We start from the raw sequence: 26,198 nt of genomic DNA, 5'->3' as shown, positions 1-26,198 counted from the left end.
GGTGACCGGTCTCAGGTACCTCGGCCTCGAACTGGATGGTCGTTGGAGCTTCCGCGCTCACTTTAAGAAATTGGGCCCTCGGCTGATCGCGACAGCCGGCTCTTTGAGCCGGCTTCTTCCTAACGTTGGGGGTCTCGATGAGGCGGCGCGCCGCCTATACATGGGGGTGGTGCGGTCGATGGCACTATACGGTGCTCCGGTATAGTGCCAGGCCCTGACCCGCAAGAACGTCGCCGCGCTGCGACGTCCGCAGCGTGCGATCGCGGTCAGGGCCATCCGAGGATACCGCACCGTCTCCTTCGAGGCGGCGTGCTTGCTCGCCGGGGCGCCACCCTGGGACCTGGAGGCGGAGGCGCTCGCTGCTGATTACAGGTGGCGTAGCGACCTCCGATCTAGGGGGAAGGGCGCCCCGGCGAAGGTGTAGTTCGAGCGCGGAGGCTCCAATCTCGGCGGTCCGTGCTGGAGGCGTGGTCTCGCCGCTTGGCGGACCCGTCGGCCGGCATCCGTACCGTCGAGGCGGTCCGCCCGGTTCTCGCGGACTGGGTGGGCCGCGACCGCGGATGCCTCACCTTCCGGCTGACGCAGATGTTGACCGGCCATGGGTGTTTTGGCCGGTACCTCTTCAAGATAGCCGGAAGGGAACCGACGGCGCAGTGCCACCACTGCGCGGACCGCGACGAGGAAGACACAGCGGAACATACATTGGCGCGTTGCTCTGGATTCGATGAGCAACGCGCCGCCCTCGTCGCGGTCATAGGAGAGGACCTCTCGCTGCCGCGCGTCGTGGCTACGATGCTCGGCACCGACGCGTCCTGGAAGGCGATGCTCGACTTCTGCGAGTCCACCATCTCGCAGAAGGAGGCGGCGGAGCGAGAGAGGGGGAGCTCTTCCCTTTCCGCACCGATCCGTCGCCGTCGAGCCGGGGGCCGGAGGCGGGAATACGCCCGTACGTCCCGGCCCCTGTAGGTAGCGGCCTCCCCCCGGTGAAGGTCAAGGGGCGACCTGAGGGGGTGAGGCCGCGCGGCGCGCTACCATCAATCACTCTAACGCGCCGCCGAGGAGTAATAGAACGACCGGTTGGCGGTGTATCGCGTCCTGACCCGGCAGCCTCGTTCTGGTCCAGCGGGGTATTCCGGGACACCGGCGGCACCGTCTGGGCGGCCTGACGGGCTCCCGTACCGAGACGGCCGACGTTTCAGAGCCGTCGATTCGCCTCGAAGGCTCCGTCGGCTGGGCGTCCTTGGGGTGAGCCGCGCCATCTGGTTGTAGTGTTGACCGCGGTAGCCCCCCTAACTCATCCGGGTTCTGACCTCGGAGGGGATCGGACGTCGGGTGTAAGAGTGCAGGGGAGTCGTTTATTGGGTGGGTCCTAAAATCCTTGGGCCCGCGGTCTGCTCACAACACCATGCAGATCGTTGAGTCTCACATACCCCGCGCGCCCCTTTTGCTGCGCGGGGACCTCGTAGGAGGTTCGGCCCTCTACCCGAAAAAAAAAAAGAAAAAAAAAGGGGGTCCTCGGCCGATGGCGATCAGGTGGCGCGCCGCCTCTACATGGGGGTAGTGCGGTCGATGGCACTCTACGGCGCACCCGTATGGTGCCTCACCTTCCGGCTTACTCAGATGCTTACCGGCCACAGATGTTTCGGTCGGTACTTGCATAAAATAGCCAGAAGGGAACCTACGGCGCAGTGCCACCATTGCGCAGACCGCGACGAGGATGACACAGCGGAACACACATTGGCGCGTTGCTCTGGATTCGACGAGAAACGCGCCGCCCTCGTCGCGGTCATAGGAGAGGACCTCTCGCTGCCGTGCGTCGTGGCTACGATGCTCAGCAGCGACGCGTCCGGGAAGGCGATGCTCGACTTCTGCGAGTCCAACATCTCGCAGAAGGAGGCGGCGGAGCGAGAGAGGGGGAAGCTCTTCCCTTTCCGCATTGATCCGTCGCCGTCGAGCCGGGGGCCGGAGGCGGGAATACGCCCGTACGTTCCGGCCCCTGTAAGTGCGGCCCCCCATGAAGGTCAAGGGGCGACCTGAGGGGGTAGAGGCCGCGCGGCGCGCTACCATCAATCACTCTAACGCGCCGCCGAGGAGTAATAGAACGACCGGTTGGCGGTGTATCGCGTCCTGACCCGGCAGGCTCGTTCTGGTCCAGCGGGGTATTCCGGGACACCGGCGGCACCGTCTGGGCGGCCTGACGGGCTCCCGTACCGAGACGGCCGACGTTTCAGAGCCGTCGATTCGCCTCGAAGGCTCCGTCGGCTGGGCGTCCTTGGGGTGAGCCGCGCCGTCTGGTTGTAGTGTTGACCGCGGTAGCCCCCCTACCTCATTGGAGGGGATCGGACGTCGGGTGTAAGAGTGCAGGGGAGTCGTTTAGTGGGTGGGCCCTAAAATCCTTGGGCCCGCGGTCTGCTCACAACACCATTCAGATCGTTGAGTCTCATATACCCCGCTCGCCCCTTATGCGTGGGGACCTCGTAGGAGGTTAGGCCCCCAAATAAAAAAAATAAAAAAAGGTTTGCCCGACGCTGCCCTTACCGATACGTGATTGGTTCGCCCCTATGATGTCTGAGGATGGTGTCAATAATGTGGTCTCTCCTACCTATGTATGTTATCATTCCAAAATTTTCCCTTTATTTATAACCAAGAATTAACTGACACCATTTTTTACATATCGCCCATTTAACCGTCCTCACCATATTGCTTTGCATCTCTCCATTATTTCTATCTTTCTTATCGTTTTCTCTCGCTCACACCTTAACGCTCCGTCTCACAATTTTTTATACATTACGTTCTTGCCCGTCCTACAGATATAATGTCGCGGTTTTAGATAATTCTGAGATGACGAGAACTTATGTGGCTTCCGATGTCAGGCTTCAGTGTCTTCTCTCTTTCTCTTTCTTTACGTGCGTCACATAACAGAGACAGCAATGTTTTTTTTCCGTTACCTATTCGCTGGCTAAGGGACTATTCTAGTTTCGCTGTAGAGAATTCACTGGGCTCCACTTGAGCGGATTTACCAACAACACTGGCCCTAGCAAGAGCAGTGATTCGTAGAATTTACCACCGGATCGGAAACGCGACCCACTGCGATGATCAGGCGAAAAACTTAGGATGGTAAAGATTGAAAATATATATATTTTTTTTATTGCCTTTGTAGGCAGACGGGCATACGGCCCACCTGATGGTGAGTGGTTACCGTCGCCCATGGACTTCAGCAATGCAAGGGGCAGAGCCAAGTCGCTGCCTACCGCTTAATACTCTCCACAAGCCTCGTTTGAAGAAGGACATGTCATAGCGCTCGGGAAACACCGTGGAGGGGAGCTCATTCCATAGCCGGATGGTACGTGGCAAAAAAGATCTCTGGAAACGCACTGTGGATGACCGCAGCGGCTCCAGGTAGTATGGATGAACTCTACTCCGGTGGCGGGCGGTGCGATGGTAAAAACGAGATGCTAGTATCATCTCGAACAATTCCTCAGAGCACTCCCCATGGAACATACGGTATAAAATACAGAGGGAACCGAAGTCCCTCCGCAGACCCAGAGGCTCCAAACGATCCGAGAGAATGGGATTATCGACAATCCGAACGGCCCTCCTCTGTATGGAGTCAAATGGAAGAAGCTGGTATTTGGGAGCCCCGGCCCAGAGATGGGAGCAGTACTCCATGCGAGGCCGGACTTGTGCTTTATAAAGCAAAAGTCTTTGTCCAGGCGTGAAGTACCGCTTCGCTCTGTTGAGGACTCCCAGCATTTTGGACGCCAACTTGGCTTTGCCTTCCAAATGACTCCGAAACTGGACATCGCTCGAAATGTCAACCCCAAGTATCCCGATACTCTCGGAAGGTTGCAGGGATACTCCTTGGAATTTCGGCGCCATGACAAAGGGGTCCTTCTTCGCAGTGAACGCGCAAACTTGTGTCTTTATCGGGTTGAATTGAACCAAGTTCAATTCACCCCATTCGGAGACTTGCCCCAGAGAGTTCTCCACTTCAGACACAAGTTTTGATCGTCTCTCTTGCACCGCGCTCCGAGAAAGACTCTGATGGCCGATATATCGCGCATCCCCCGTGCTGTCATCCGCATAGCAATGCATGCCATCAATAGACAGCATGTCATTGATATACAGGAAGAAAAGCGTGGGGGAGAGCACCGAACCTTGTGGAACGCCAGCGTTAATGGTCATGGTATCAGAACAGTCACCGTCTACAACGACCGTGATGCTCCGCCCATCCAAAAAGCTAGCGATCCACTTGCAGAGACCCTCGGGGATTCCGTAAGATGGTAGCTTCGATAGAAGTGCCCTATGCCAGACCCTGTCGAAGGCCTTCGCGATATCAAGGCTCACAGCAAGAGCCTCGCCCTTGCTCTCCAAGGCTTCAGCCCACCTGTGAGTAAGGTATACAAGAAGATCACCAGCTGAGCGACCGTGACGGAAACCGTACTGTCGGTCACTGATCAGCTGGCGATCTTCAAGATACTTCAGGAGTTGTGTATTTATTATTCGCTCCATCACCTTGAAATTGAAGTGAAGAAGTTGCTGTCTCGACCTAATAGAGCGTTTAGGTTATCGGCATGAACCTACCATCGCTATACTCACCGCGGCCAGAATCTTCATTTTTATCTTCATCTTGTACAAATGCACTCTGTAGGTTCTTCGGTTTGCTAATGTCGCTCTTTGCACGCGGCAATTCATTGACCAAGCATGAGGTGAATTTCTGAGAGGGGGAAAGGCGAATTCGTTTGTGTGACCAACAGACAGACAATACATAAAATAAAAATTATAAATGAACACTGCTTCGATGTTGTCGTGGCCTGCGGGATAAGACGGCCGGTGCGTTCGCATAGAGCGACGCGACCATGCCAAGGTTCGAATCCCGCAGACAGGAACCGATTTGTCTAACGAAATACGCTCTAAAGATATGTTAACGAATGACTTCCACCATGAAACAATAGCATCGTGTAATATTTAGTAATACTTTAGTATTACTGGTGGTAGAACGTCTTGTGAGTCCGCACGGGTAGGCACCACCACCCTGCCTATTTCTGCCGTGAAGCAGTGACGCGTTTCGATTGCATAGGCCGGTAAACATACGGCCCATCTAGTGTTTGAGTGGTTACAGAAGTGTATAGACATCCACTTAAATTATAAATGAGAAAGTGTGTTTGTTTGTTTGTCCTTCATCCACGACGACTGAGATGTTTTTAAGGTGACAGCACTTTTTTTTTATTGCTTACGATGGGTGGCCGAGCTCACAGCCCAACTGGTGTTAAGTGATTACTGGAGCCCATAGAAATTTACAACGTAAATGCGCCACCCACCTTGAGATATAAGTTCTCATGTCTCAGTATAGGTACAACGGCTGCCCCACCCTCAAGCCGAAACGCATTACTGCTTCACGGCAGAAATAGGCGCGGTGATGGTACCTAGCCGTGCGGACTCACATGAGGTCCTACCACCAATAAAACTTCCGAGAACATTTACATTAATATGTACAATATCATGTGACTGTGATGTCTTTTAACTGAGAACACTGAATATCTTAGCGTTGAAACAACCTTAACGAATAGGGTTGTCGCCACTTACATTTTTGTCCAAACTTATTATACTGTTTGTCTTCAATTTCTTTGGAGACCTATGTTGGGAATTCCTCTTTGGCACACTCCTGGCGTTTACCAAGGCATCTTGTTGTTGGTGATCAACAGAACTGATCAAATCTTGGTTCACTGTAAATTACAATTATTATTTTTATTCTCTAGATGACTCGCTGCACCTTTTTTATCGGCTGCTTAACTCCACGTAATGTGGGATAAGAGGCAGTGAATGATCCTTGACGATGCTTCTTACCTTCGTTTTTGGCTTTATCTTTTAAGTCTACGCTAGCATTTGGACTTCCAGAACAATCCGCGTTCGACGATATCGCGGTGGGCTTGTTGTTGGAGATTTTCAAACTCGGTGGACTGGATACTTCGGTCTGCAAATATTCATTTAAATCCTGAAAACATTAATGCCTTATGTTCGTCTTTTGAGGAGACAACATAATGCAGATTGAGATTTCGGTTTCACGTCTCAAGGTGGAGAATGGAGGAGAGTCGTTGTAGTCCTAGGGTACCCTGCTGGTACACAGGGCCCTCACAAGTTGCCTCCATTTCACCCTGTCTTGCGCTTACTCTTGCTCGTGTTGTGTTAATTATGGAAACCTGTTTAGTTTTTGTGTCACTATCTTTGATACACCATAATGTAATTCTAGTTTGTGAAAAAAATATGAACGAATGATTGAGTGAATGACTAAATAAAATATCAACATGTAAACTCACGTCATCCTCGAAGGCGGTTTCGATATCTTCCTTGGACCCACTAAATCCATTTTTTTCTACAAAGTCATCTGCGAAGTCCGCATCTACACAATCGTCCGAGATTTGAATATCTGTAAATGTTTCGTTACAATTAAAACCTAACACGAACTCGAGCCAGATACGGCTCGTACTCACGAGTGCTCACGGACGCTCATTAAGAGATGTGAGGTAGACGACTCAATTCTGATGCATACCAGTGTCTAAGGACCCTTGGAGCTGCAAGCGGTAACTGTTAAGGAGCAGGAGGCTGTCGCCAGACACGACCGCGCTCCTTGAAGTCAGTACTGTTACGAGCTGGAGCTCAGAATAAATAACAAGCTCTTCGCCTACATACTGATTAAAACTCAATTTAGCTATCACGACAATTGAGGGTAGTAACTTCAGTCGCAATTCGCTCGCTCATCAGGGTGAGACTGGTGATTAATGTTGGTTTGGTGAGGAGCATATCGTCATCAGGCTGCATTTTATTTTTTTAATTTTTTTATTGCTTAGATGGGTGGACGAGCTCACAGCCCACCTGGTATTAAGTGGTTACTGGAGCCCATAGACATCTACAACGTAAATGCGCCACCCACCTTGAGATATAAGTTCTAAGGTCTCAGTATAGTTACAACGGCTACCCCACCCTTCAAACCGAAACGCATTACTGCTTCACGGCAGAAATAGGCAGGGCGGTGGTACCTACTCGTGCGGACTCACAAGAGGTCCTACCATCAGTGATTACGCAAATTATAATTTTGCGGGTTTGATTTTTATTACACGATGTTATTCCTTCACCGTGGAAGTCAGTCGTGAACATTTGTTAAGTAAGTATTTCATTAGAAAAATTGGTACCCACCTGCGGGATTCGAACACCGGTGTATCGCAACAACAAATGCACCGGACGTCTTATCCTTTAGGCCACGACGACTTACAACTCTCTCCACTGCTGGATGTAGGCCTCTCCCATAGTCTGCCTTCAGCATCTGAGCTCTTTCCGCATATCAGTGCTAGTCGTCGGTCGATAGGGCAGGGGGTATTGGGCCCTCGGCTGATGGCGACGGCCGGCTCTTTGAGCCGGCTGCTTCCAAACGTCGGGGGTCCCGATCAGGTGGCGCGCCGCCTCTACATAGGGGTGGTGCGGTCGATGGCACTCTACGGCGCACCCGTATGGTGCCACACCCTGATCCGAACGTCGCGGTGCTGCGACGTCCGCAGCGATTTTTCCCACGATTTTTTATACATTACGTTTTTACCCGTCCTACAGATATAATGTCGCGGTTTTAGATAATCGTGAGATGACGAGAACTTATGTGGCTTCCGATGTCAGGCTTCAGTGTCTTCTCTCTTTCTCTTTCTTTACGTGCGTCACATAACAGAGACAGCAATGTTTTTTTTCCGTTACCTATTCGCTGGCTAAGGGACTATTCTAGTTTCGCTGTGGAGAATTCACTGGGCTCCAATTGAGCGGATTTGCCAACAACACTGGCCCTAGCAAGAGCAGTGCTTCGTAGGATTTACCACCGGATCGAAAACGCGACCCACTGCGATGATCAGGCGAAAAACTTAGGATGGTCAAGATTGAAATTGAAGTGAAGAAGTTGCTGTCTCGACCTAATAGAGCGTTCAGGTTATCGGCATGAACCTACTATACTCACCGCGGCCAGAATCTTCATTTTTATCTTCATCTTGTACAAATGCACTCTGTAGGTTCTTCGGTTTGCTAATGTCGCTCTTTGCACGCGGCAATTCATTGACCAAGCATGCGGTGAATTTCTGAGAGGGGGAAAAGCGAATTCGTTTGTGTGACCAACAGACAGACAATACATAAAATAAACATTATAAATGAACGGTGCTGCAATGTTGTCGTGGCCTGCGGGATAAGACGGCCGGTGCGTTCGCATAGAGCGACGCGACCGTGCTAAGGTTCGAATCCCGCAGACAGGAACCGATTTGTCTAACGAAATACGCTCTAAATATATGTTAACGAATGACTTCCACCATGAAACAATAGCATCGTGTAATATTTAGTAATACTTTAGTAACACCAGTTGGGCTGTGAGCTTGGCCACCCATCTAAGCAATAAAAAAAAAGTACTGTCACCTTAAAAATATCTCAGTCGTCGTGGATGAAGGACAAACAAACAAACACACTTTCTCATTTATAATTTAAGTGGATGTCTATACACTTCTGTAACCACTCAAACACTAGATGGGCCGTATGTTTACCAGCCTATGCAATCGAAACGCGTCACTGCTTCACGGCAGAAATAGGCGCGGTGATGGTACCTAGCCGTGCGGACTCACATGAAGTCCTACCACCAATAAAACTTCGAGAACTTTTACATTAATATGTACAATATCATGTGACTGTGATGTCTTTTAACTAAGAACATTGAATTTCTTAGCGTCGAGACAACCTTAACGAATAGGGTTGTCGCCACTTACATTTTTGTCCAAACTTATTATACTGTTTGTCTTCAATTTCTTTGGAGACCTATGTTGGGAATTCCTCTTTGGCACACTCCTGACGTTTACCAAGGCATCTTGTTGTTGGTGATCAACAGAACTGATCAAATCTTGGTTCACTGTAAATTACAATTATTATTTTTATTCTCTAGATGACTCCGCGCACATTTTTAATTGGTTGCTTAACTCCACGTAATGTGGGATAAGAGGCAGTAAATGATCCTTGACGATGCTTCTTACCTTCGTTTTTGGCTTTATCTTTTAAGTCTACGCTAGCATTTGGAGTTCCAGAACAATCCGCGTTCGACGATATCGCGGTGGGCTTGTTGTTGGAGATTTTCAAACTCGGTGGACTGGATACTTCGGTCTGTAAATATTCGTTTAAATCCTGAAAACATTAATGCCTTATGTTCGTCTTTTAAGGAGACAACATAATGCAGATTGAGATTTCGGTTTCACGTCTCAAGGTGGAGAATGGAGGTGAGTTGTTGTAGTTCTAGGGCACCCTGCTGGTACATAGGGCCCTCACAAGTTGCCTCCATTTCACCCTGTCTTGCGCTTGCTCTTTAACATCGCTTTAGATCAGGTTTTCTCCTCATACGCGGTTGCCACTCGAACGCGATTGATGCTTCGTTGACTCCGCTGCACTGTAGTGTTTCCTATCGAACACTATTTGGCGGTGAGAGTATTGTGCATTGATAGGAGCTTGAACCTGCACTAGGGTCGCTAGTCCGTTCGTAGCCTTCGTATAAATTCCTCTGCAATTCCACCGACACTCCCATGACAAATCCATGGATTGCTAAGAAATTCGTTTCTCTCTCGCACTCTTTACGTTGATGAGTATCGATAAAGAATGGGTGATAGAGCTGGTGCCGGTCGCCAAAGAAAAGGGCATCACCTATCACGAGGTGATGACCCGGGCACGTGGTGGTATTAATATAGACGCCCTCGCCGTGGAGGGGGTGGTTTAAGGGTCCGGCAGACTACCAACGGGGCCCGCCTTCTAGAATGCGTCGGCGCAAATTTCAGCGCCGCAGCCGAAAATTTGGCAGCCCGTCTGACGGAAAACCTGCAGGACCCCAAGGTGGTGCCCGTCGCGGGGGCCCTTTAAATGGCAGAGATAAAAATAACCAACTTCAATCTCGGGGACTTCCGCGGTACATATACCGGGAGTCGTACGACATGGGCGCGTTGCCCGATCGCACCCCTTCTTAAGGTCCATGTTTAGATAGCCCAGAGAGACTGCACGTAGGCTGGATAGTAGCCCACATGCAATGGCAGGAGATTAGACTGTGGTGCTGTCTTCGGTGCTTTGGCACTGGCCACGGCCTCGCCAAGTGCCACTCTATTGTGGACCACAGTGACCTTTGTATCCGTTGCAGCCAACCGGGGTACAAGGCTGCCTCCTGTACAACAGCCGCATCGCACTGCGTCTTGTGCAATGCGTCCTTAGGCGTCCTTCGCCTTCCTTAGCCGGGCCGTCTGGTTGTGTAGTGTTGACCGCGGTAAACGCCCTACTTCATCCGGGTTCTGACCTCGGAGGGGATCGAACGCTTGGACGAAGAGTGCAGGAGTCGCTTAGTAGGTAGGGTCCTGAAAACATCCTTGGGATCGCGGTTCGCAGTCGCGAACTAATCCCACATACCCCGTAGGAGGTACGGTCCCCGACCCAAAAAAGAAAGAGGGCTGAACCTCCTAAGATCCGCGTCTATGGAACACGCGGGATATGTGGGACTTGATGGTCTTCAAATGTTGGGAGCAGACCGAGTGCCCAAGGTTTTTTTTAGGCCACAACCGTTCCATGCGACTCGCCTTGCACTCTAAAACCCTACATCCGATCTCCGCCCAGAGTCAGAACCCCGTCAGAGTCACGAGGGGTTCCTGCAGTCAAAACTATAACTTGACTCGCGGCGCCACCTCGAGGACGCCCGACCGACGGGTCTTAGATGCGGTCGTTGACGAAACTACGACGCCGGTCTCCGCGATACGGCAGCCCATCAGACCGCATGGGTGATGCAGCTGATGTTGCGGGATAGCCCGCTGGGTCAGAACCAGCTTGCCTACCGTCGACCGAGTTACTCTTTCTCAGTATGTTCGATGACGACAGCGACGACGGAAACGCGGACCACAGCCGCCGGCGCGACGTCCCATCCTCCTGATACCAGCGCGCTAGAGTGACGGTAGCATGCGGCGCAGCCTTAACCCCCTCAGGTCGCCCCATGACCATCACCGGGAGGAGACTGACTGCCAACTCACAGGGCCCAGAGTTGGACGAACGTCCTCCTCCACCTACAGCTCGGCGGCGAAGGCATGGGAGGTAAGAAGGGCTCTCCGTCTACCGTTACGCCGCTTCCTTCTGCGAGACGGTGGACTCGTAGAAGTCGAGTATCGCCTGCCAAGACTCGTCGCTTAAACTTAGCCATAGCCTTTCTTCCCCTCGATATCATTAATGTGTTTTCTGTTTTTTTGTACACTACCCACTCGATTGTGTTGTGTTAACTATGGAAACCCTGCTTAGTTTTTGTATAACGATCTTTAATACAACATAATGTAATTCTAGTTTGTCAAAAAAATATGAACGAATGATTGAGTGAATGACTAAATAAATATCAACATGTAAACTCACATCATCCTCGAAGGCGGTTTCAATATCTCCCTTAGATTCACTAAGTTTATCGCGGACGCCATTTTTCTTTTCTTTCCATCCCATTTTTTCTGCAGAGTCATCAGCGTAATTCGCGTCTATTACACAATCGTCCGAGATTTGTATATCTGTAAATATTTTGTTACAATTAAGACCCTGCGGGTCATACTCCTTGGGTTGGGAGTGGTGGCTAAGAGTTTTCCACAGCACTAGGTTGAGACTGAGGCATGTCGGAGAGAGGCTCGGAGGACTGAACTGGATCCTTGATTGGATCCTCTATCTCGGACGTTTCCATAAATTTAACTGATTAAGTCACAGTTACGATTTTTTTATATAGCTTCTTTTTCTTTTTCCTCTCGTGTCAACCTTTTCTTTTCTTTAGCCTTTATTTTTCTTTTGTAAGTTGTTTTTCACCAATAATGGTGTTGTTATTCCGAAGGGCTGAACGCGGCTTTCTTGTCGGAGGCGATTGGTTTGCCGCTGCCATCAAGGTGGACGCTGCAGGATTGGCCTCTACCGTGATGATTTGGTCGATACTTAAAAAGGGAGTCGGGACTAGGGAAACCTTACCCTTACCCTTACTCCGACATGAACAAGGAGAGGGCTTGCACTATTGCTATACTCACCGCGGCCAGAATTTTCATTTTTATCGTCAACTTGTACAAATGCTCTCTGTAGGTTCTTCCGTTTTTTAATGCGTCTTGTCACAACACAAGGCAAATCACTGATGAAGCATGCGGTGAATTTCTGAGAGGGGAAGGAGGAATTCGTTTGTGTGATCAACAGACAGACAATATACAAAATAAACATTATAAACGAACAGTGCTTCGATGTTGTCGTGGCCTGCGGGATAAGACGGCCGGTGCGTTCGCATAGAGCGACGCGGCTGTGCCAAGATTCGAATCCCGCAGACAGTAACCGATTTGTCTAACGAAATACGCTCTTAAGCTATGTTCACAAATGACTTTCACCATGAAGGAATAGCATCGTGTAATATTTAGTAATAGCGTAATTACTGGTGGTAGAACGTTTTGTGAGTCCTCATGGGTAGGCTCCACCACCCTGCCTATTTCTGCCGAGAAGCAGTAACGCGTTTCGGTTTGAAGGGCGGGGCAGTCGATGTACTGTAGAGCTGAGATTCTGAACTCATGTCTCAACTTGGGTGGCGACATTTACGTTGCTACTGGCTGTTCAACAGCGTCAGTGTAAGTTCTCGTGAGAATTAGATGTTTTTTCGGGATAGGACCCATGTCACTTTCCTGACCTAATACTGTCTCTTTATAAACATCTTAGTCTGTTGTCGTAGCTTCGTTTCAACGTGAAAGAAGGACAAACAAACAAACACACTTTTACATTTATAATTTAAGTGGATGTCTATGTACTTCTGTAACCACTCAAACACTAAGTATGTTTACCGGCCTATGCAATATATATAAAAACTTCGAGAACTTTTACACTATTATGTACAATGTCATGTGACTGTGATGTCTTGTATCTGCGAATAATAACTTTTTTAACTTCGAGACAACCTTAACGAATAGGGTTGTCACCACTTACATTTTTGTCCAAACTTTTCATACTGTTTGTCTTCAATTTCTTTGGAGACCTATGTTGGGAATTCCTCTTTGGCACACTCCTGACGTTTACCAAGGCATCTTGTTGTTGGTGATCAACAGAACTGATCAAATCTTGGTTCACTGTAAATTACAATTATTATTTTTATTCTCTAGATGACTCGCTGCACCTTTTTTATCGGTTGCTTAACTCCACGTAACGTAGGATAAGAGGCAGTAAATGATCCTTGACGATGCTTCTTACCTTCGTTTTTGGTTTTATCTTTTAAATCTACGCTAACATTTGGAACTTCCATTTGCGACACGTCCATCCGACCCCTTGCCATTTCATTACCCATAACCTATATGTGCCATATTTGTACCTATATATTATTATATGTAATAATTGGGGTGATGGCCGTAAAGATATGTAGAATGGGGCGTAAAATAAAACTGCAATATCTATCTATGTACATATGTTAATTCCCTATTATTTATAACTAAGAATTAACGGACATAATTTTTTACATATCGCTCGTTTAACCGTCCTCGCCATCTTGTTTTGCATCTCTTTTAATTTTTTCTGGACCCACCTATTCGCTAGTAGCCTAAGAGGCTATTCCAACTACGCCCGGATGGGTAGGTGAGTTCACGAGCTCAACCTGAGAGAATTTGCTAACACTAGCCCTAGCAAGAGCAGTGCTTCGCAGAATCTACCATCCGACAAGAAACTCAGTGGGCTGTGTCGATGAGCTAGTTCGCTCGTCGAACTATCGTCGAACATTCGTTATCGTCGAGTTTGACGAGGACGGTGACTGGTGCTTCAGAGGTCTACAAGCACAGAGAGTGAATCCGGCCACGATAAGAGGGTTTTCGTGTCGTGCTCTTTTGTCGAAGTAGCGTTCTGACGCTTTCTTAAGAAACTTTCGTATCGGTACTAAATTTAAGTCGTTGTAATGTTCAACATTTCCCACATACCACGGAGCTCCGACAGCTATCCCGCAGAAACGGGACTGGATAACCTGGAGAGAGTGAATGTGTGTTCGGACCGTGTGAGCGAATACTACCCTTGCATAGGTCACGCCGGAACGAATGCAAGTTATGTAGAGTGTCACCTTGATAAGAAGGGACAATTTACATCGCAGACCTTGGGGTAGAATCGACTGAGTAGGAATACGGCTCGATCGCGTACTGACTTAATGTGGGGCCCGAATGTCATTCCTCTGTCGAAGGGGGACGCCTAGGTACTTAGCCTTCGAAGCCCACGGTATGGGCCAGCCAAAGATTTTAATGGCACGAATGGACTTACCGCGCTTAATTTGTGACGAGACCCTACTAGTAGAAGGGCTTTTTTGAAGAGCACAGCTGTACTTTTCGTGGGGTTGATGTCATAAATTGGTAAACGCGATCTGGAGTTTACTATGCATGAACGACATGTTCATACTCGAGTTGTAGATAGCATCATCCGCGAAAAGGGCTAACTGGGTCGCCGGCGACCGGGGTTTAGTTAATAAATATACTAATAACTATCGGGGAGCGAGCGAAGTCTTGTGGCACTCCGGCTGCGACATGCCACGGGAGAGAACGAGTCCCTCGACTCGATACCGACACGAACGGTTTGACAAGAGGACTTGATGATGAGAACGAATGTTTGGCACGCCCATGTTATACGGTTAAATTGAACCTGAGAGAGTTTGCTAACATTCGCTCTACATATCAAGAGCAGTGCTTCGCAGAATTTACCAATTTACCACCGGATCGGAATCGCGACCCGCTGCGAAGATTCGTCGAGAAACTCAGGAGGCTCAAGACATGTGTTGCTGAATCCACCTAGTAGAGTATTCAAGTTATCGGCTTGAACCTAACATCGCTACACTCACCGCGGCCAGAATTTTCATTTTTATCTTCATCTTGTACAAATACGCTGTGTGCGTTCGTCGGATTGCAAATGTCGCTCGTTGCACGCGGCAAATCATCGACGAAGCATGTGGTGAATTTCTGAGAAGGGTAAAGGCGAATTCGTTTGTGTGACCAACAGACAGACAATACATAAAATAAACATTATAAATGAACAGTGCTTTAATGTTGTCGTGACCTGCGGGATAACATCATGTAATATTCAGTAATAGCGTAATTACTGGCGGTAGAACGTCTTGTGAGTCCGCACGGGTAGGTAGAACCACCCTACTTATTTCTGCCGTGAAGCAGTAACGCGTTTCGGTTTGAAGGGCGGGACAGCCGATGTACTGTAGAGCTGAGACTTAAACTCACGTCTCAACTTGGGTGGCGACATTTACGTTGCTACTGGCTGTTCAACAGCGTCAGTGTAAGTTCCCGTGAGAATTAGATGCTTTTTCGGGTTAAGACCCATGTCACTCTCCTGACCTAATACTGTCATTTCAATTTCAGTTCATTTTCAAAAACATCTCTGTCCGTTGCCGTTGCTATGTTCAACGCGAAAGAAGGACAAACAAACAAACACACTTTCACAGATATAATTTAAGTGGATGTCTATACGATATATGTAAATATTTAAAAAAAACCTAATAAAATTCGTTGACTTCGACAGCTTTTACATTAACATGTACAATGTCACGTGATTGTGAATGTCTTCTAACTGAGAACAATGACTTTCTTAGCGTCGAGACAACCTTAACGAATAGGGTTGTCGCCACTTACCTCTTTGTCCAAGCTTATCTTACTCTTTGTCTTCAATTTCTTTGGAGACCAACGTTGGAATTTCTCCCTAAACACACTCTTGGCGTTTACTACGGCATCTTGTTGTTGGTGATCAACAGAACTGATCAAATCTTGGTTCACTGTAAATTATATATTTTTTTTATTCTCTAGATGGCTGACCGCACCTTTTTTATCGGTTACTCGACTCCACGTAATGTGAGATAAGAGACAGTGAATGATCCTTGACGATGCTTCTTACCTTCGTTTTTGGCTTTATCTTTTAAATCTACGCTAACATTTGGACTTCCATTTGCGACACGTCCATCCGACCCCTTGCCATTTCATTACCCATAACCTATATGTGTCATATTTGTACCTATATATTATTATATGTAATAATTGGGGTGATAGCCGTAAAGATATGTAGAATGGGGCGTAAAATAAAAGTGCAATCTATGTACATATGTTAATTCCCTATTATTTATAACTAAGAATTAACGGACATAATTTTTTACATATCGCTCGTTTAACCGTCCTCGCCATCTTGTTTTGCATCTCTTTTAATTTTTTTAGACCCACCTATTCGCTAGTAGCCTAAGAGGCTATTCCAACTACGCCCGGATGGGTAGGTGAGTTCACGAGCTCAACCTGAGAGAATCTGCTATCACTAGTCCTAACAAGAGCAGTGCTTCGCAGAATCTACCATCCGACAAGAAACTCAGTGGGCTGTGTCGATGAGCTAGTTCGCTCGTCGAACTATCGTCGAACGTTCGTTATCGTCGAGTTTGACGAGGACGGTGACTGGTGCTTGAAAGGTCAACAAGCACAGAGAGGGAATCTGGCCACGATAAGAGGGTTTTCGTGTCGTGCTCCTTTGTCGAAGTAGCGTTCTGACGCTTTCTTAAGAAACTTTCGTATCGGTACTAAATTTAAGTCGTTGTAATGTTCAACATTTCCCACATACCACGGAGCTCCGACAGCTATCCCGCAGAAACGGGACTGGATAACCTAGAGAGAGTGAATGTGTGTTCGGACCGTGTGAGCGCTGTCTGTAAGAGCTAATATGATTGCCCGCAGGTTCGCTCGATGTTCGCGGGATGTCAAAATTACTCTATTTAGAGCGTTTTGTACGTCCTTCTATACGTGCAGCCTGTGGGTGCTCTATAGTAAAAAGCAGTACAGCGCCTTACGCGTCTAATACAACAATGCGTTCAGGGTGTTGTTGGGGCTGCCTCGGTTCTGTAGCGCGTCGGGAATGTTCGCCGAGGCTCGAGTCGACTGTTTCTTTACGACCATGCGGAAAAGGTGCACATCCCTGATTCGCCGGGTCCGGGTCAGCCCTAACAGCATCATGAAGGCAGTAACAGACCGTTATGACTGTCGGTACTTGAACCATTGTACCATGGTTCACTTACGGACTAAATAATAATAATAATAATAATGGTTGGTTCGAAGTAAGTATCAGTTGAATGGAATATTTGAAATGTATTCAACTGATAATTACTTTTAATAAATGTATCTTTTTTATTTGATTGCTTTTGTTAATTTTGAGTATGTTTCAATGATACTATGTACACATGTGGACTTATTGTTGTCTGAAATAAAATAAATCATTCATTCATTCATTCACTACCCTTGCATGGGTCACGACGGAACGAATGCAAGTTATGTAGAGTGTCACCTTGATAAGAAGGGACAATTTACATCGCAGACCTTGGGGTAGAATCGACTGAGTAGGAATACGGCTCGATCGCGTACTGACTTAATGTGGGGCCCGAATGTCATTCCTCTGTCGAAGGGGGACGCCTAGGTACTTAGCCTTCGAAGCCCACGGTATGGGCCAGCCAAAGATTTTAATGGCACGAATGGAGTTACCGCGCCTAATTTGTGACGAGATCCTACTAGTAGAAGTCTTTTTTTTTAAGCACAGCTGTCCTTTTCGTGGTGTTGATGTTATAAATTGGCAAACGCGATCTGGAGTTTACTATGCATGAACGACATGTTCATACTCGAGTTGTAGATGGCATCATCCGCGAAAAGGGCTAACTGTGTCACCGGCGACCGGGGTTTAGTTAATAAATATACTAATAACTATCGGGGAGCGAGCGAAGTCTTGTGGCACTCCGGCTGCGACATGCCACGGGAGAGAACGAGTCCCTCGACTCGATACCGACACGAACGGTTTGACAAGAGGACTTGATGATGAGAACGAGACTGTTTGGCACGCCCATGTTATACAGTTAAATTGAACCTGAAAGAGTTTGCTAACATTGGCTCTACATATCAAGAGCTTCGCAGAATTTACCAATTTACCACCGGATCGGAATCGCGACCCAATGCGAAGATCCGGCGAGAAACTCAGGGGGCTCAAGAGATGTGTTGCTGAATCCACCTAGTAGAGTATTCAAGTTATCGGCTTGAACCTAACATCGTTACACTCACCGCGCCCAGAATTTTCATTTATATCTTCAGCTTGTGCAAACACGATCTCTACGTTCGTCGGATTGCAAATGTCGCTCATTTCATGCAGCACTTCATTGAGGAAGCACTCGGTGGAATTTTCATTTATATCTTCATTTTGCACAAACACGATCTCTACGTTCGTCGGATTGCAAATGTCGCTCATTTCATGCGGCACTTCACTGAGGAAGCACTCGGTGGAATTTTCATTTATATCTTCATTTTGCATAAACACGATCTGTACGTCCGTCGGATTGCAAATGTCGCTCGTTTCATGCGGCACCTCATTGAGGAAGCACTCGGTGGAATTTCCATTTATATCTTCATTTTGCACAAACACGATCTGTGGATTCATCGGATTGCAAATATCGCTCGTTTCATGCGTCACTTCATTGAGGAAGCACTCGGTGGAATTTTCATTTATATTTTCATCTTGTACAGACACTATTTGTACATTCGTCGGATTGCAAATGTCGCTCGTTTCATGCGGCACTTCACTGAGGAAGCACTCGGTGGAATTTTCATTTATATCTTCATTTTGCATAAACACGATCTGTACGTCCGTCGGATTGCAAATGTCGCTCGTTTCATGCGGCACCTCATTGAGGAAGCACTCGGTGGAATTTCCATTTATATCTTCGTTTTGCACAAACACGATCTGTAGGTTCGTCGGATTGCAAATGTCGCTCGTTTTATGCGGCACTTCATTGAGGAAGCACTCGGTGGGGTTTTCATTTATATCTTCATTTTGTAAAGACACTATTTGCACATTCGTCGGATTGCAAATGTCGCTCGTTTCATGCGGCACTTCATTGAGAAAGCACTCGGTGGAATTTTCATTTATATTTTCATCTTGTACAGACACTATTTGTACATTCGTCGGATTGCAAATGTCGCTCGTTTCATGCGGCACTTCACTGAGGAAGCACTCGGTGGAATTTTCATTTATATCTTCATTTTGCATAAACACGATCTGTACGTCCGTCGGATTGCAAATGTCGCTCGTTTCATGCGGCACTTCATTGAGGAAGCACTCGGTGAATTTCTGAGAGGGGGAAAGGAGAATTTGTTTGTGTGACCAACAGACAGACAATACACAAAATAAACATTATAAACGAACAGTGCTTCGATGTTGTCGTGACCTGCGGGATAAGACGGCCGGTACGTTCGTATAGAGCGACGCGGCTGTGCCAAGGTTCGAATCCCGCAGATAGTAACCGATTTGTTTAACGAAATACGCTCTTAAGATATGTTCACGAATGACTTCCACGATGAAGGAATAGCATCGTGTAATATTTAGTAATACTTTAGTATTACTGATGGTAGAACGACTTGTGAGTCCGCACGGGTAGGCTCCACCGCCCTGCCTATTTCTGCCGTGAAGCAGTGACGCGTTTCGGTATTGAAGGGCGGGGCAGCCGATGTACTGTAGAGCTGAGACTCAGAACTCATGTCTCAACTTGGGTGGCGACATTTACGTTGCTACTGGCTGTTCAACAGCGTCAGTGTAAGTTCCCGTGAGAATTAGATGCTTTTTCGGGATAGGACCCATGTCACTCTCCTGACCTAATACGGTCACTTTATAAACATCTTAGTCTGTTGTCGTTGCTTCGTTTCAACGTGAAAGAAGGACAAACAAACAAACACACTTTCACATTTATAATTTAAGTGGATGTCTATGTACTTCTGTAACCACTCAGACACTAAGTATGTTCACCGGCCGATGCAATAAATATTAAAAAAAAAAACCCCACCATATAAAATTCTTTGACAGCTTTTACATTAATATATACAATGTCACGTGATTGTGATGTCTTCTAACTGAGAACAAAGACTTTCTTAGCGTCGAGACAACCTTAACGAATAGGGTTGTCGCCACTTACCTCTTTGTCCAAACTTATCTTACTCTTTGTCTTTGATTTCTTCTGAGCCCGACGTTGAGGTTTCCTCTTCGGCACACTCTTGACGTTTGCCAAGTTATCTTGTTGTTGGTGATCAACAGAACTAATGAATTCTTGGATCACTGTAAATTACAATTATATTTTTGATTCCCTAGATGACTCACCGCACATTTTTTATTGGTTGCTTGATCTTACTGCTACTTGACTCCAAGTAATGTGGGATAAAGCTACCATTCATACTGTTTTTGGCAGGACAGTTTTTTATTTTATTTCATTTTATAAAACTGTCCTTTTTTTCTCTTAAATGTCGGATTTTTATATTGGTTTGTATTGTTTTTAAATGAAATTTAAATTGAGCTCCAATTTAATTTCCGATTTTGTATTTTTGTCTTTAATGAATTAATTATTTTTTTGTGTACTACCCACATTAACTTTGGATGAAAGTTTTGCGTGAAACACAACCTGTTTCACCCATAGAACATACCAGTCGACTAGTGTAAACATCGATCGCTAATCCTAAAAATGTGGCCGTCAGCGCAAAAGTGGCCTATTCTACATTTTTTCATATTCGTGGTTCTACTATATTGCAATTTATTTAAAACATAGTAAATATTGATGCAAAATCGGCCTATCCCTAGTTTCGCCCATAGATAGCAGATGGCTTTGTCACCATTATTTTGGCGCATTTTGTTTTTGCCTATGAGGCAGTGTAAAAGTAAATTCAGACCTCATTGTATCCATACTCACTATAGTAAGCTCAGGTAAGCTTAGGCCACTTTTGCGCTGGTGGCCTCAAATATGGGCCATATTATTATGGCCATTGTTTTGTAATAGCCGATCTGGGGTTAAGAAACTTAATCATAATTTTTTGTTTGTTTTTGATAAATAATGGTCACCGTCTGGGGGGTTGGTGGTAGAAGATTCTCGACGATTCTTCGTTTTTCCTTCGTTTTCAGCTTCATCTTTAAAACGTACACGAGCATTTGATCTTCTAGAACAATTCAGTTTCGGCGATATCGCGATGGGCTCGTTCTTGGTGGTCTTCAAACATGACTTCCTTGACACTTCAGTCGGTAAATGTTTGTTTATATACTGAAAACATTAATGCCTTTTGTTCGTTGTACTTTTGAGGAGACAACAATGATGAGGATTCGGTGTCACATCTCAAGGGGGAGAATTAAGGTGAGAGTAATGCGAGTTTATAGGGGGCTTGAACCTGGACAAGGTTCGCTAATCCGCAGGTAGTCTTGCGTCTGCAATTCCACTGAGACTCGCATCTCGAAACCATGGATTGTTAAGAAATTCATCTCTTTCTCTTTCACTCTATCTCTGTCACTCTCTCCCTCAACGTTGATGAGTATCGATAAAGAACGGGTCGACGGCAACATCCCGTTTGTCTCATGGAATCTAATCTCGAAGTCATGATATCCATTATATATGGACAGTTGGAACTTCGTCCTTATACCACGAGGAAGATGGTAACATTATATGAGCACTAAACCACCTAACAGTGACTTTTACTTTTTGAAGTGAAACTTCTTTAGGCACGTTGAAAGTAAAATTTAACCCGCTCTAAAAACATCGACAGATTCGGCAGATTTGTTATGGCTAGAGAGAAAATATACAATTTAGGAAGAGGGAGAGTGAGAAAATAGGCAGAGCGTCTCGCGAACCACTTGACAGCGGAGAGAAGCAGAAAGCGAGATAATTCATTACTCTTATACACATTCTGTTTACGGGCGTCGGCCACTAGATGGTTTGTTATTAGTTTCTCATTGCTCCTGTAGATGGCAGTAACATATTAACTAACTAATATTTTGTTTTTAATCAAGGATTAAAAAAAAGGTTATTAATTTTTCTATACATAATTTAACATATAATAAATGGTGAAAAGGTTGTTTCTCTTATAAACAGCATTCCCCATTACAAATTTTATTTAATGATGTAAAATCAAGTAACCCACAATACTACACACCACAAAAGAAGTCTCACTTCTTTTATGCGTACTAAGTTGCACACGCATCGTTTGTTTAGGGGTAAGTTTTCGTTTGGGTCCTACTGGCTAGGTGGTGAACCAGGATCTAATAAACAAAGGACTGTGTTACTCATACAGTACTCCATGTTCTTTTAAATAAGACTAGAGGTCCCGCAGTAGTCGAAATTCGACTATAATTAATTGGAATTGTAAGTTTGTACACTATTATGATTGTAATTAAAATTTATACTTCTATAATCACAAAGTTCGGGCTACACTATAAAAAATATTAATAAACACATACAATATATAATCTATTCTCAATTTGACCACAGACGTCAAGAACAAAAGTTTGACAATAAACAGTATGCATGCGTGTGTGCGTCAAATACATGGTATGTAGTGTGTGTAATGTTTTCTTTATTGATTTAATGTATCCTTTATGCATTATTTTAAAAAAACTATTAGCATTCTGCACTTCTTCTCTATATTCTCTATAAGTGTGGAAAATTTCATACTCCTCCGTCCTCGCAATTTTGGTAAAAAAGGATACAAAGTTTTTGCTTCACGTATTAATATATAGATTCATTTCAATTTAGAGTTGATTGCCAGCCATACATAAATTATGTTTCAAATGGTCAGTATTGTATGAATGATTTATTTTATTGCAGACAATAACAACAATTCCATATGTGTACATAGTATCATTGAAACATACTAAACATTACCAAAACCAATCAAATAAAAAAGATACATTTATTAAAAATAATTATCAGTTGAATACATTTAAAATATTCCATTCAACTGATACTTACATCAAACCAACCATTATTATTATTATTATTTTTATTTAGTCCACTAGTGAACCATGGTACAATGGTTCAAGTATTTAAATATTGTGGAACTACAACTCCATAGGTAAAAATCTATTATTTTGTTTTCCGTTTAACCAGTTAAAACTATTTTGTGATGAACACCAAAATTAACATGCGGTCACCTCTTTAGTGTTAGTTTGCAGTATCCTGTGAGAATCCTGGACCTGCTCTCTGAGCTGTACCGCCCTCTTCAGCAGTATTTCGCACTCCCAACACACTGGTAGAACTGATGATACTCTATGTAACTGAAAAAATTACATATCATTGTCCATGTCATACACATCTTATAATCAATATCAACCCGGTCACCGTCCTCGTCGAACCCATCGCTTGCGACGAAAGGCTCGACGAGCGAATTAACCCATAGACACAGCCCACTGAGTTTCTTGCCGGATCTTCTCATTGGGTCGCGTTTCCGATCCGGTGGTAGATCCAGTGTGCTAGTGTTAGCAACACTCCGGTTTGAGCCCCGTGAACTCACCTACACAAGTTAGAGTGAAGCTGAAATAGCCTCTCAAGGCTATCAGCATAGGTAGGAAAAAGAACAATATCATAAAAAAAATAGAAATAGAAGCTTATATCTGATAATTATTTCATAGTGGTGGTAGGGAGTTTTGTGAGTCTGTATTGGTATCAGCACCCTGCCTCATACTGCTATGAAGCAGTAATGCATTTCAGTTCGAAGACTTGGGCCGACATATCAATACAGAACTGAGAAGTAATATCTCAAGGTGAGAGGCTACATTTCAGTTGTTGATATCTATGGGCAAGTTATAGCCAGTAAGCTGCAGCTCCTATTTATGTAATTAGTCTCATTTAGGCCAGATCGGATTGGTATTGCCATCCAGACCGTACAGTCCTTGAATCAGTAAGCCCCAACCATGGCCAGATGGTAAAGTGTTAATATCTCCATTAAGTTTATCTATATCTATATCTAACATCTGATATTTAATATCTAATATCCAATATCTAAAAGACGAAACAACGAAGACAAAGATGTTGTAATTTTTTTTGAATGGATTTTAAGCTATTGCATAGCTTTTATCGCGGGCTTTGAGCGCGGCGACCAAATCAAGAAATTCAGTAACGAAATAAAAGATAACACCCCTCCACTCTGCCTACCATGTAGCTCGCGTTCAACACATTCACACGTTGCGCTTGTGTAGAGTTTGTGAATAAGCGCACAGCGTGACGTCACACTGCATGCGCATTATGAAATGTCTGCCCGTCTCTTTCTCGCGCTTATGAGTGTCAAGGGGATAGTTAATGTTTTGCTATTGTTATTGTTTATGAATAAAGCGTGGTCTTATTTTATTATTATTGTTTTAATATTAAATTATTACTGTCTAATTATAATTACATAAGTTGATTAAAAATGCTACGCACTAGCTTTACCGCAGCAGTCCCCGAGTGCCATACGAGATATTTTTTTAAATTAATGAAACAGATAACGGTTTTTTCAGAAACTTACAGGTATCTCTCGCAGAGAGTCCACGTAGTATTTCAGGATCTTGTCTTCTGGGACAACATTGAGAGACCGCCCCACACAGAGACACAGCACGCAAAGTTTATTCGAAGAATTAGAAGGTTTTTTTACATTCATTTTTGTTATTTTATTAACAGTATAATATAGTGAATTGTTATTTTTATATGGTTCTCTTAGACTTGATGAACGTGATTCCAATTAAAATTATCATTTCCTAACGTGTTTTTATTTATTTTTCTGTTGTTAAGGAACTAACAAATATAAACTTTCACATTCTGTTTTTTGTGACACTGAAAATGTTTTAGTAATTGATGAGGATCAAAAAACGTCGTAATTTTAGAGCTACTGGTCCGTTTTTACGTAAACTTTGCTAAAATTGGGCCATAGATTATATTTAGATCACATAATATTGAATTGGGCCTCACGCCTCACGGTCCGAAAAGATTGTTTTTATTTACACAATACACAAGCATATCTTGCACCATAGCTTTTTTTTTTTTGGTACAATTTTTCCTTGTTAGGAAAGGCAAGGGGATCTAAGCCCATACAGCGTTGTCTGTTCTATATAATTTCTGAAATAAATTATCAAAAAAGCCAAAACCAGCTCTTATACGATTTATATTATATCCTGAAAATTTCATTAAGGCCGAGGCCAAGTCCTATATTAATTTCTTACTGAGATATACCATAGATAGTAGTAGTAGTAGTTTTATTTTTCCAACTGAATAGGCAAGGTGTCGAGCCTTCAGCCTAATCTTGTATAAATATTTATTATTATTCTTGTATACCTATATGAAAAATGACAATATGAAGACAAATGAAATGAAATGAGATGTGGGGTGAAATATTATCTCAGTAAAATGGTGGTCATTTACTGAGGGTTTTGCAGTGGTCTTTTTGGAGGATCCCGGGAAGCTACGTCCAGCGGCTTTGTTTTATTTTCCCACATTTGTACACTTTCACAGATACTAAACAGTTAATAAATTACCGTTATTACGCATTGAAACCTGAAGAAATACTAAATAGACAAAATAAAACAAATCACACAACTCCTCGCGTTCCCGCCAAATAGTCCACGATATATATATTACACTTTAACATGTTTTGCACATAGCTTATCGAGGGCAAGACATCTGGCTTGATATTGACTTTTCAAATAAATCTGAATCACAGACAACATGTTGCAGCGTACATATTATAGTATGTTTTATTCTAATTAACATACACACAAACGCTGAAAAGCTGAATTTAAATAACTTTAAACCTGTCGTAAGTAAGAAAACCGGATTAAAACCTAAAATATTTCAGCATGACAAACCGTCTAAGATATACTGCCGTGTTGCTACATTGCGATGTCCCACCAACTAAACTGACTAGTTGTATGTGGGTTTATGGTAGTTAATAATAATATTAAATAAAGTTAGGTAAAGTTAAATTTGAAGCGGCCACAAAGTCCAACACTACTTCTAAGTGAATCACTAATGCCTCGAGCGTATTTTTCAATTAAATAGACCCTAGTTGAACTTCATTTGGCTTGAAATTTTTAATTAATTGCTAGGCGTTACTAAACAATCACTTTTCGACAACCTCCCCAAAAACTACTAGGATGTTTTGCAAGATTAGTAGAATGAACACAATTCAGCACACGTTAACATGCGTAACGTGTGACTGTGTATCGTGGTCACTTTCTTTTCTGTAAACGTATGCAGTTTATAATTTGTTGATATTGATATATGTATTTATAAAAAATTGCAAATTGTTTTTCACTTTAATTAGAAATTCTCAATTTTTAAAGATAAAAACGATGAAAAAACTTATTTC

General features: G+C 44.7%; 1 protein-coding gene and 1 long non-coding RNA gene across 2 annotated transcripts in view; one reads left to right on the top strand and one right to left on the bottom strand.

Moving 5' to 3' along the window:
• LOC101738426 (uncharacterized) overlaps positions 1-24,497 on the bottom strand; it is a 102,378-nt gene extending 77,881 nt beyond the window's left edge. Inside the window, exons 1-17 of the mRNA XM_062670959.1 lie at positions 24,363-24,497; positions 23,014-23,136; positions 20,938-21,133; positions 20,024-20,163; positions 18,123-19,185; positions 15,681-15,820; positions 14,882-14,999; positions 13,006-13,145; positions 12,075-12,195; positions 11,431-11,576; positions 9,045-9,192; positions 8,784-8,923; positions 7,994-8,111; positions 6,318-6,427; positions 5,848-5,995; positions 5,587-5,726; positions 4,585-4,717 (exon numbers count right to left, since the gene is read on the bottom strand). Coding sequence (XP_062526943.1) covers positions 4,585-4,717; positions 5,587-5,726; positions 5,848-5,995; positions 6,318-6,427; positions 7,994-8,111; positions 8,784-8,923; positions 9,045-9,192; positions 11,431-11,576; positions 12,075-12,195; positions 13,006-13,145; positions 14,882-14,999; positions 15,681-15,820; positions 18,123-19,185; positions 20,024-20,163; positions 20,938-21,133; positions 23,014-23,136; positions 24,363-24,494 — 3,256 coding nt within the window. The 5' untranslated portion in view covers positions 24,495-24,497. The remainder of the gene's footprint in view (positions 1-4,584; positions 4,718-5,586; positions 5,727-5,847; positions 5,996-6,317; positions 6,428-7,993; positions 8,112-8,783; positions 8,924-9,044; positions 9,193-11,430; positions 11,577-12,074; positions 12,196-13,005; positions 13,146-14,881; positions 15,000-15,680; positions 15,821-18,122; positions 19,186-20,023; positions 20,164-20,937; positions 21,134-23,013; positions 23,137-24,362) is intronic.
• LOC134199646 (uncharacterized) overlaps positions 1-24,595 on the top strand; it is an 80,279-nt gene extending 55,684 nt beyond the window's left edge. The window contains exon 4 of the long non-coding RNA XR_009974206.1: positions 24,355-24,595. This is a non-coding gene — a long non-coding RNA (uncharacterized LOC134199646). The remainder of the gene's footprint in view (positions 1-24,354) is intronic.
• The last annotated feature ends 1,603 nt before the right edge of the window (positions 24,596-26,198 follow it).

The sequence above is a fragment of the Bombyx mori genome, chromosome 11 (genome assembly GCF_030269925.1).
Source record: "Bombyx mori chromosome 11, ASM3026992v2".
Classification (NCBI taxonomy): domain Eukaryota; kingdom Metazoa; phylum Arthropoda; class Insecta; order Lepidoptera; family Bombycidae; genus Bombyx; species Bombyx mori.
Note: the sequence above shows the minus strand (reverse complement) of the source record. Positions and strands in the feature narration are given on the sequence as shown.